General features: G+C 39.9%; 1 protein-coding gene across 1 annotated transcript; it reads left to right on the top strand.

Annotated features, from left to right (window-relative positions):
- Nucleotides 1-4,569: 4,569 nt before the first annotated feature.
- Nucleotides 4,570-5,676, top strand: GPR15 (G protein-coupled receptor 15). Its single transcript, XM_054385775.1, has one exon. The coding sequence runs from the start codon at nt 4,570-4,572 to the stop codon at nt 5,674-5,676; it is 1,107 nt and encodes a 368-aa protein (XP_054241750.1).
- The last annotated feature ends 6,725 nt before the right edge of the window (nt 5,677-12,401 follow it).

Here is a 12,401-nt window from a genome sequence, read left to right as displayed (position 1 = left end):
AAGGAAACCCTAGTATATTGCAAAAAAAAAAATTCTGTCATTTTAGTTCTCCATCTAAGGGAATAAATAATCATTTGTAGGAGGTGTTATCATTTGTATTATATGAAGTTGATACAGGATGAGAAATGAAAAAAAACTTCCTGTATTGCATTTCCTTCAGGAGTTATTGATTCAGACCTTAAGAAGATGTTCAAAAATATGTCAATTTTTTCCAATTTACTACACAATTTACCACAAGATACTGTTTCTCCCAACAAACATTCTCTTTGTAATGATAAACAGGACAGATTTAGGTTTTTTTTGGTTTAGGCACATCTGTGAGCATTTCACATGACTAGAATGAGCAGAAAATCCTGTGGTATTCTCCCAGACCTTCTTATAAAGTCTCCTTGGTTTTTTTCTGCCTTCTGTATTTTTCTATCTGTGGCATAAAACTTGGTAGGCTGAGAGAACCTTTCCCCTAGTTATAATTTTCACAGAAGAGCATCTAGATGTGCTTCTTCCAAATACAATGAATATTACGATTCACTTCAATGGTACCTCCTTGCCCTCCAAATCAGTGGTCTCCAAACCTTTTTATATCATGCACCCCATCACCAAAAAAACTTTTTTTGGCATGCACCCCTATTATATGTCTTATTTTTAATATTATATACAGGTACTATTGTACTAATATATTTTGCACATTATAAACCAGACACAAAAAATATAAATTAATTTTTTAAGGGTAAGATAAAGAGAAAATAATCACTATTTTTAAAAATACTGACTTTATTGAGTGTACCAAAAAATATTTTCTTCCTGCACCACACTTTGTAGACTATGGCTCTTGGTATGAAACTACTTCAAGCCATCTCGATGCATTGTCTCAGTGTCCATAATTTAACCTATTCTACCTGTTCTACCCTCTCTTCTTTGTTCAGGGGTGAAACTTCTATTTGATTAGTAATATCAGGTTATCTCTGAGCCTGCCTTTGCCCAGGCTACAGCATAGAAGGGCCGTTTCAGCTAGTTTGGTGGGCATTTTCAGTTGTTTTTTATTCATTAGGTCTGCAAAATCTCTACTCCTTACAGAAGAAACGTTTTTGAAGTACAGTCATTCAGAAACTAATGACTAATGAACCTCTCTTCCTTCTCAGCACTTACCATCATTAATAATTTACAGATATGTACCTTATTTTATCTGGATGACTGTGCTTTTATGAAAGCACAGGTACTAGTTGGAATAAAACTGTGTCTAAACTATCAGTAAAATAGAGAATGTAAAATAATTAAAAAAAAAACAAACCCACACCTTGCTACCAAAAATACTTCAATTGCAGAAATTTGTAAGGGGGAGGTGTGTGTGCATAACAAACTACATCAACAACCCTGCATACTTCCTGTGAAGACAGTTCTGCTGTGCATCTCTTTTACTGACTTTGCCACAAAATTAGAAGACTACCGTCGTACATCTATGACAAGCACTACAGAACGGTGAACACAGACATGAAATCTTTTCCTTGTTACTGCTGGAAGTCCCTCAGCATTTCCTATGAGGAAGATTTAAGGAACGGTACAAACACTGACGCAACAAGTCTCACAAAAGCATCCAAGAAAGGCAGGACCATTGAAGAAACACACACAAAGATCTGGCCAAATGTATTGCCATAATTACAGCATCTGCTGTCAGCGGGTGCTTACAAAAGCCTTAGCTTCTCTCTAAGGTTCAAAACTACTCAGCACCAGCTCAATTTTTTCAGAGCTGTGTGAAGGGCTGGACTGCAAATGGAAGAACCCAAGCCAAGCCAGTAGCTGCTGCCTCAGCAGAAAATTTTGTTTGGGAAAAGGGTTTACGTGTATCTGGTGAGGTCTGGGAGAAGGAAAGTCTGTGGAAATCTAGGAGTGGCTTGAGAAGAGATTAGAGACTGTTCTCTTAGTGACAAAACATCTCACCACACCTCTTGGATTTCAGTGCATCATGGGCTGAGCTTTCTGGAATATCTATACAGGAGTGTTATGAGAGAAATTTCCGTATGTCGAGTAGTTTGGAGAACTTGGCTCGACCACAAGGAACCATGCTCTGGGAAGAGTAAGACACATCATGACACTCTAAATTAATCAGTAACACATAAAAACCTCACAAGGCTTACAGGCTACCAACAAATATGTCTGCTGCTGCTCCACTGGGATAATTACAGATGCTTCATTATGCTTCCATTATCTTTGCAAATCTTCTGTCCAGACAAAGAAGTGTCATATCTGTAATATGGCAACTCAGTGTGACATCCACAAGTCTATTTAGAACATTCAAGAAACACAGAGCAAATTCAAGAGAACAGAGCTGACCCTGTTGGAAAAGGTTTAATTGGCTAGTTTTTCATTCCAGTAAGTTAGGCAATTGAGCTACAGGGAGACAACAAAGTGAAGAACTACAAACAGAAGAACCCGTGGTTATATGCTTAACTTTATGGTTCCATTAAGCTTTTTAAAAAGTTACTCACTTTTTGTCTGCTCTGGGACAGGGAGAGGGAGGACTGAATTTCAAGAAGGAGAATGCAGTACTGTGAGATGGAGGCAGAGAAATTTGTGCCTGATTTCTGAAGCTTGCAACTGCATGTAAGCTGTTAGGACCTAAGTGCAGAGTAAAATGGACATGTAGGTCCATCTTTGCAAGACAGCCAGAGCTATTATACTGCATAATGCAGGGTTCAGCTCACCTTCTACTCTAGTATTGATTTTTCCTTTAAATTTTCACCTCTGTTTCTCAGAGAAGAAAAACTGAACCCCCATTCTTCGACACAGAATGAACAAAGATGATACAAAACTCACCCCTGCACTGAATCTATAAAAATAATTTATCTGAACTGTAACATACTTCTGCATTTTTACACACCTCTTAGCTGAAAAGTAGGTACGTCTTTTGTAATCTTCAGAAGGTACCTTGTGCTTCCTTACAGGTTCACACTTATGTCTGTGGCATACAAACCAGTAATTTAAGACAGGGTAGTTTTATACACCTTAACCTTTTTTAGTGTGTAATGGCTGAATTACACTCACTGAGATAATTTAACCTTTACACATCCCATTAATTAAGTCAGATAGAGTCCACTGACACTGACACACCACTAGTGTCCTACTGATAGGAAGGTAGTTCTACAGCTAGCTTCTTATTAGACATCAGCATATCTATACAAGCGTATCCACCTAAATATCCCTCAGTCCACCATCTGGTTGTTCCATAGCCTCTGGTTGGGTTGCTCTTCTAGGTGCCTGGAATTCTACAAGGTACCTGTTGCACAGGAGCACAGTGACTCTGAGGGTATCCAGAGTACACTGGAGGGTCTAATTTGCTGTCCATGCCAATTTGGAATTGCTCTTTGCCTGTGAAGACATACATAGATGCAACCTATCTGCCCAAGGCTCAAGAACATTGCAGTAAGCTATTTCCTCAAAGCTTTGGGAATCCTGAAGATATGCCTAGTCTGTGAAGGAGGAGGAGAAAATTAATTTATCTGCAGAAGAGAGAAAGGATGACGAAGAAGTAGTAGAAGTCTCAACGCAGTTTGCATTGACAAAGCTGTAATGAATTCAGCAGTCTAAAAAGTGAGAATTGTCATTTGATTTGTAGAAAGCTGAAATGGCTGTCTGTAAGGTATTGATGTCTGATATTGATATTGCAGAATAATACGAAAGAAAGCAGAGCTCTTTAAGAGAAGTGAGCACTCTACATAACAACAGCTCAAGAGCCATGTGGGCTATGTGGTCAAAAGGAGAAAAGGAACAAACCACTGCTCTGAAGACCAGGCCTGTGGCCAGGAAGGAAGCCTGTGTGGGGATGGGAACATCAAGACAAGTTTCAAATTGGAGAAGACAAAACTGTCCTCAAAGTTTCTAATCCAGTCATAAAGCTGGGCTAGGGGAACTGGAGTTGCTGCAAGGCATGAGGAAGGCACTGACAGAGTAGTGGAGAGACTGGGCCTGATAGAGGACAGCTAACTAGAGGACAGAATGGAGATGGTAGTTTTAAATGTTTTTCCCTAAGTATGCTTGGATGAGAGAACTACTCTCTCAACAAACAAACAAAGTAAAAACTTGCAAGCCTCAGAAAAGTTGAATTTGCCCCAAAAAGCAATTTATATAAAATATTTTGAGTAATGATGAACAATGTGGCACCAGAATTCACTGTTCTGACTCCTTCTGAGCTGGAACAATCTCAAACCTCTGCAAACTAGCAATGTCTTGCCCCTTCCATAGTTCAGAATCTTGAAAATTACCTTCCCTCTCCATAAAATAAAACTAAAAGCTAATTTGCTTATTCAAATGCAAAATGAAGATAAAATCAGTACGACTAAACGTGATTTTTTAAAAAGGAAGCATTTAATCTGCAAACAGGGTTCTGACTAATCAGAGACTTTTGGTCACTTGTCTGTTGCCTACATGATTGGCTACAAGTATACAGACTAGCCCCTCCAAACCCACTTTTCTCCTCCTTCTTTCCCTACTCCTCCCCCTCACACTTACTAACATGTTTTTAAAGAAGACCTTGAGGGGAAGGGTAGGGGGGCTCAGATCCTTTTCAGGGCAGAGATGAGGACAGATCAGACAGAAATGGAACTCACCCAGCTTTCACCTGTGACTACAGTCACTTTTAACTATGACTACTATGACGATGACAACTGCCAGTATCAGCATCTGCAGCACATGTCTACTTTCCTCTCTATCCTGTACACTGCTGTGTTCCTGGTGGGCACAGTTGGCAACGGCATCCTGATATTAGCCTTGATCTTCAGGCGACAGGTCCAGAGGCTCATCGACATCTTTATTATAAACCTTGCTGCATCCGACTTCATCTTCCTCATCACATTGCCGTTCTGGGTGGACATGGAAGCATCGGATGGCAGCTGGAGGGTAGGATCTTTCCTCTGTAAAGCCAGTTCCTATGTCATCTCAGTCAACATGTACTGCAGCATCCTCCTCCTCACTTGCATGAGTGCTGACCGGTACCTTGCTATCATGCATCCTTCTATTGCTAGACAGGTCAGAACAAGATCCTACTCCAGTCGACTCTGTATCTGTGTCTGGTTCTTATCCTGCTGCTTAGGGATGCCAACCCTTTTGTCCAGAGAACTGAAGAAGCAATATGGAAAGACTTATTGCACAGACAAAGCTGTGACAGAAGCCAAACAGATCATGTCACTAATGCTTTTAATTCTGGCCTTCTTCTTCCCACTCTTGAGCATCTTAACCTTTTACTGCACCATCACCAGGAGACTCTGTGTGCATTACCAGAGAGCTGGGAAACATGGTAAGAAACTGAGAAAGTCCATCAAGATCGTCTTCATTGTAGTGGCTGCTTTTGTTATCTCCTGGGTTCCATTCAATCTTTTCAAGCTCATGGCAATCATTCTGGGACTTCTGAAGCAGCCTGACTGTTTTCCCAACATGGTTGCCCAGCTGGGCATGAAGGTGAGCAGTCCTTTTGCTTTTGCCAATAGCTGTGCAAACCCTTTCATTTACTATTGTTTTGACAGCTGCATCCGCAGAGCCATGCTCCGGTGGCTGTGCCCATGGGTGAAAATCAGCAGCAGCAGCACCAACTGTGATACTCTGGACACCCGCCTGAGCCACTCCTTATCCTTATCCCCAGCAGGGGAGCACGCTGCTAGGAAGAGAAAGCGCTCTGTGTCCCTCTGACAGAGAGCATGGACTGTGGAGGAAGAAACTTCTCCAAAGACGGCAGGGAAAAAAATAAAGCTGAAAAAAAGGAAGCAAGCGACAGAGGTGCAGCAGGTGCTCTAGGTGGGAGGCACACTGCTTCCCTTTAAATGCAGACAAATAGGAAACCTTAACCACAGAGTTACAGCGCACAGCGATCGCTGTGTCACTGCATGGTGTAAATCTGAAACCATCCGACCGAGAAATATCCACAAATGCTTACACTGGAACCATGGCTCAAGGGCTATGAACTACAGTAAAGAAACACATGATTCAGTCACAGCTTCAAACTTAAACGTATGCAGCTTTTTATTCTGCACAGAGCAAGAAAAACAACACAACAGAAGCATTTCTTCTCTGTGGTTCCTAGCTTACCCACAACCATTTCGCAATGCCCTCAAACCAACTCATCAATTCTGGGGTTATTTTGGAAGTTTTCTGAATTTAGAAATCCAATGTTTTAACGTATTTGTGTGTTACCAGTTCTCATTTGAGTCTTGTGCATTTTTGCTGAAGTCTCAGCTTCTTGATGATGGCATTAAATCTTAGTTTTAATCACAATAACTTAAGTTTCTGTTTCTTGTGATTTCAGAAAAAAAAGGTAACCTGAAGGGAAGAGAAACCCAAGGACAAATGAAATTCTGCATTAACTTTTTTCCTAAAAAAACCCAAAACCAAACCAAACAAAAAAATCCAAATCCCACTACTCTTTTTTAAAGACTTTTTGGGACACAACTTCTGAACTGCTTCCAACCAAAACAATTCTACGATATAATGATATTATATTCTTCGCTATTTGAAACCCTTCTGCTTTGTTAAGCTGAAACTGGTTTCCATCAAGACATGTGAAGAAGGGCTATTTTCTTCCACTGTAGTCACAGTCAGAAGCACATGTCCTTGAAAAGCATGCTTAGCCAGAGTTTCACAAACATTTGAATTATTTTCCATGCTTCTCATGGAGAATCAGGGAAAATGCAACCGTGCATGCTCACAGAAAAGGAATTCAAAAGGACCAGTGTTTTAGTTCATTTACATAATTGAACTTTGTAAATAAAACAGCTCTGTAAAGTTATCTCATTCCTATTCATCAGTCTTTGGGAAATGTAGAGGTCTTGCACTGTATATGCTGTGGGGAAGACAGCAAATGGGGTGGGGAAAACAGAAAGTTCCACATTTTTAACAGCTCTAGTATCTCTTAGACTTACAAGGTGAACAAATGTGGAGCAAGCAGCTAAGCAGCTCATCAGAAAACTTGTACTGAATTTTTCTAAAGCTGACTACATCTATACCCTTCTAAATGTCAATGATTGACAGAAATGTTTGCTGAAAATAATGAAACCAGGTTACAAAGTTTTGAATTGCACAGTTAAAACAAGAAACTTCCAACAGCGCTAGGATTATCTTGGTTGCAGTATCTCCCATTCTGTTGTCACTCTTGTTAAATCTTCAGCTTAACATAAATACTGCTTGACAGAAATATAATAAACTAGTATCATAAAGCATCCAGGATGTAAAATGTGACTAAGTTAAAAGACTGTTAGAAACTTTCCTTTTATATTTCCTGATTTTAAAAGATTTTAATCTCTCTCATTTGCACTTAGCCTTCGAAGCTTTTGAACTAGCTTTCAGAAAACCCGCAAAGGTGTTGACTAGAGGCAGAAGTTATCGCTAAGTGATAAAACAAAATACATGGAAACACATCTTGAACTGCAGTAAGTAAAAGATTTCCAATGGCACTTACAGCCCTGCAAGATAAAGTAAATTCAGCTCTGCTAAGGAAAGGAGTCAGCAAATATACATCTTTGGGTGGACTTTCTAAAGAAGTAAAATAAGCTGCTTAACAACTTGCATGCAATTTGCTATACAGCAAACTCTGTATGATTTTACTGGGCAGCAGTGTTTCAAATTTTAAGAATTTGGTTCTGTGTTCCCTCCTCCCAGATTTGCTAGGGAATAAATAAGCTGGCACACAAATTCATACTGTAACTGACCACTTGCACTAATAGTCCTTGGATCACTTTGATCACTGGAGAGACTTTTACATTTCATTGAAGCTAGAAATTGTTTTCTAGGCAACAAGATGCAGTAGATTACTCCTAGAATAACAATGAGGAGTTTTACAAATCTATGATAATTTACTCTAATTAGGAAGTGGTCTAGCTAAAAAGAGTGACTGTCTCAGACTTAAGAAGAGGACACTGGGTTTTTACAGCGAATGGTTACACCCATGCAGCCCTACTAAAAGCTTCAAATGGAAGGCAGCTAATACCAGCTATACCAACAAAACCAATGAGAAATACAGAGAAATGGGCAAAGCCTAAACATCTGACAACTGTCTGTACTGTAGGGGGGCAAATGTGTAAACAGAATGATAGAAGAGACTGAGTTTCCCAGTTCAAGAAGGATAGAGGACTACTGGCCAGAGTCCAATGGAGGGCTACGAGGGTGATTAAGGGAATAGAATGTCTATCTAATGAAGGAAGGCTGAGAGACCTGGGGCTGTTTAGCCTGGAGAAAAGAAGCCTGAGAGGGAATCTGATCAATATCTACAAATACCTTAAGGGTGAGTGTCAAAAAGATGGAGCCAGTCTCCTTTCACTGGTGCCTAGTGGTAGTGGTGCCAATGGATACAAAGTGGAACACAGGAAGTTCTACTTCAACACGAGGGAAAATTGATTTACTGTGAGGGTGCAGAAGCACTGGAACAGGTGGCCCAGAGAGGTTGTGGAGTCTCCTTCTCTGGAAACTTCCAAAACCCACATGGACGTGTTCCTGTGTGGCCTGCCCTAGGTTATCCTGCTTTGGCAGGGGGGTTGGACTAGATGGTCTCTGGACCTCCCTTCCAACCCCTACCATTCTTCAGATTCTGTGATTCTGTAATTCTCTGTATTCCACTGATGTAACTGCAGCACAAGTACACTCACTGTAGCTTTTGTAGATGTCGATGAGTATTTTTGGGTATTACAAATAAATCCTGTTATTTACATCTTTTGTTGAACCTTGCAGCCAGTTGTGCTGTTTGATGTAGGCAGAGAAACAAAACCACACCTCATCCAAGGGCTCTGCAAGCCCAGAAACAAAGGCATGGATGTCTTGCACAACTCCCCAGCCAAGTTCCTTACTGTACCCACAGGCTCACAGAGTGAGCCCTCGTTTGAGTAGGTGGAGAGTGGGCACTACATGGTTAGCGGAGCCAAAAGTGTCTCAGCAATTGCTGGTGACTGTGCACTTTGGCACACAGTAAAATACTGGGATATTTGCTGGGGTGGGCATTACAAGGACGCACACTAGCTTTTTGCTGTGCCTTCCTTTCAATTCATGTTTTTTTTTTTCTTTCCCACTATCTCTTCTAAAAGCTTTTGCTTTTCTTCCTCCACATGACAGACATTTCTCCCCACAGCTAACAAACTTCTCTTTCAGGCTTACGAATGCATGAAGATCATGAACTGTGTTTTCAGACCTTCCAGTGTTTGAAAATCAGAGCAGTGTCAGTTCAAATTTTAATCTTATTTGCAGTGACCCTCACAAACTGCTGTTTCAATAGACTCTTCTCTCTACCTTTACTCGTACATAATGAGACAAGTTTTAGTTACAAAAAGTAGCCCAAGACTTGCATTTCACCTAAGCTGTGATTTTTATTACAAAGATCACATCTTGCTTTTTAAAGAAGAGTTTTTTGAGTAAGTCAGAATCATTCACTACTTCCTCAAGCCCCACCCAAAGCAGAACAGTATTTTTGGAATATAATCAATTTAACAAGATGCTACCACTTCCATTCCTGTTGGGTTTTAAAACTTAAAAACACCATATAAAAGTGGAACAGCAACCAAGGAAAACGTCAAAGATCTCCTTTCGTTGCCTACAGCTTTAGTACTGGCATCTGAAAAAAACAAACTTGTTATGTATTACTAGGCTTGAACAAAATCACATAGAAATGCCACAGCAAATGCTCCTTGTGAGTGAAAAAAATACACAAGAGGCAACTAACTCAAACAAACAAAACTCTCTGGATTCTTTCAGGTTTTCATCTAAAAGACTGTACCCTATGATGGTGCTTATTTTGCTCTTATAAACTGCAGATCTAGTTGACATATGTAAACATTATTTTTAGTTATTTCTTTCAAAGAAAAGCCAACTTATGCTTCAAAAGTCACCTCTGGAATTTTGACTATTCCATGTTAACATTCATTATTTGTTTTCTATCACTGAGACAGCTTATGGTGATACCAAAATTATTGTGATTTTAAGTATTTAACCTGTTAGACTTGAGTAACGTAACAGGATGCCTATTTTACCCATGTTAAAAGAACTTAATAACTCTAAAATGGTTTCTTTTGTGAAACTGAAATGGTGCAATTCTGATATGACACTTGTCAAAGATCTTGGTAAGTAATCTGAACTGCATTTTTCCCCCCAATTTTCTTATTTAAAAAAAAATCAGTATGATTGCAGTTAAGAAATATGGTTTGGTTTTTTTGTAATGTAACTTCTTTCGTTGTCATGAAAAGGTAGCAAAGCCTTACTAGAAAATGTCAGGACATCTGGATGGAAACATTCATCTGCCCATGCCACGAAGTTTTTAACGATTTCAGAAATTATTTAGTACTGCCCTGGAATGAAATCAAGACCTTTTGAGGTTTTTTGTGAGAATAACTACACCTCCAGCACCACCCCCAACTATCTAGAGGTTGGTGCACTTTCCTGAGATGTGCACAATCAAAGCTGAGGTGCCTCTACTTCTTGATAAAAATCACAACCTGGTTAAATGCATCTCTTGGGTCACTATTTTGGTATCAGTGAATTGGCATTTTTAAGAAATAAAGTGTTTCATCTCAACACAAAGAAGAATTGTACTCAGAACTGACATTTACTTAAATGGGCAAAGAACTTTGATTTCAGTGCCAGATGCAGGAACGCTGACGACTGCAACGCTGCTGAATGGCACTTCAAGTTGCAGAGCACTTAGAAGAAAGTCACAAAGGGGACAGCTTCAGATCCAAAATGATCAGCACCCAACTAACTGCTCTCAAACAAGTACAATGAGTGATGTGGTCAGTGCACTGGACTGAGCCTCCACGAGTACTGCTGTAAAGGCTGGGTCCTGGAAACTAAAGAGAGAACTCCCACTAAGGCACATGTGGATTTCATTTGCAGTTTCTTGTCCTGGGTCTGTCAGACTGGTGGGATGAGAAGCCCCTCACAACCTGTGCCTCAGGCTTCAAATCATCTGAATTACAGTATGAACGTTTCCTGACTTGGCAAAGACGTTGCAACAATGCATTTGTTGAGTGCTGCACAGGAACAGTAAGGTTGTTGACAAGAGAAGGTTTCTTTCACCTGCTTGTAAGGCATACAGGACAGCTTACAAGTGGAGACACTTTTGTGCACTTTTAGCAGTTACACACTAATGGAATATTAAGTTATCGCTCTCTGAACACCTATAATTCACAAAGTCAACGGGCACTTGTGAGAATTTGCAAGCTGTAAGCACAAACCATTATGTGTCCCAAAATTTCTAACAGAAAACCAGTCCCAGTTCTCCTCTTGTTTAAAAGGCTTCACTCAGTTAAGCAGCATATTCATGGCAAGTGAAGAACAGGAAGCAGTAACCACAAATGGCCCAAAGACAATCCTGCAATGGAAATCCTTCTACTCAGGCCAAATACATCAATGTTCTGCATGTCATTGGAGATCATTCCATGGATAGGAACAAAGCAGCAGCTACCTAAGTTCGTAACTGATGGAAGCATACATTGACAATGAATTAAACAGACCCAGAAATAATTACGATGCAACCAAATGTCACACACAGACCTGAAAAAAAAAAAAAACACACGAAAAGCCCTTTTGATCTTATGAAACATTTTAATACTACACTACAAAGTCTGCAATCAGTGCACTCTAGGTGTCAATAACAACCCAAGCACCTGCTCAGTTTGCAGGTGCAGGTGTTCAGTAACCTGCTGGAGTCTTCCAGCAAGTGACAGGAGGTTTTGGAGTACTCTACTCTCGTAAAAGGCAGAAGGCCACGTGTTATGATTGGCAAGCACGCAACACTATCAGTATCAATCATCTAAATAATGCATTGTGACCACAATACATATTTTCAAACTTCAAAACAGTTTCCATATTAGTAAGAGAGCATATTCTTAGAATCTCCCACTAAGTCTAGCTAGTGAACATACCTCCTCTACTGTTTACTTTTTCACAATTTCTACAGCCCCTGGGATTTTATAGGAGGTGTCTCAACAACAGATTTCAAAAGATACCAATGTTTCTCTTGAAATCTGGACTGCATTTTGCTGCTGTAGGGAGAAGAGTAGGGCACAGGGGAGGTAAGGTAAGAATCCATGTTCAAAGAAAATGTTTCCCACAAAGTGATTATTAAATCCAGAGCCTCTCCTTGTAAATGTCTAGCTTCAGATCCTTTGCAAAGCACTGATGACCAGAAAGGGCTGAGTACTTACTATCTAAAAATCAGATTAAAAAAAAAATGCATTAGATAGTATCAGTATATGACTGGATGCATCCAAAAGTCACTAGTGAATTCTGGAAAAAAATCTACCTCTGTCATTTAATGTGCAATGGAGATCCCAGAATCTGATGCCCTCTTTCTAAACTGATAAAACTAGTTAATATGAATATAAAAGAACAGCTGTTCCCCAAAGGATGCCCTTTCTTTTACCCTCAGTTTGAGGCAAAGA

Source organism: Indicator indicator, chromosome 1 (assembly GCF_027791375.1).
Source record: "Indicator indicator isolate 239-I01 chromosome 1, UM_Iind_1.1, whole genome shotgun sequence".
NCBI lineage: Eukaryota > Metazoa > Chordata > Aves > Piciformes > Indicatoridae > Indicator > Indicator indicator.
Note: the sequence above shows the minus strand (reverse complement) of the source record. Positions and strands in the feature narration are given on the sequence as shown.

What these genes read in the sequence shown, in the direction of transcription:
- GPR15 (XM_054385775.1), top strand. Translation starts at nt 4,570, where the DNA reads ATGAGGACAGATCAGACAGAAATGGAACTCACCCAGCTTTCACCTGTG.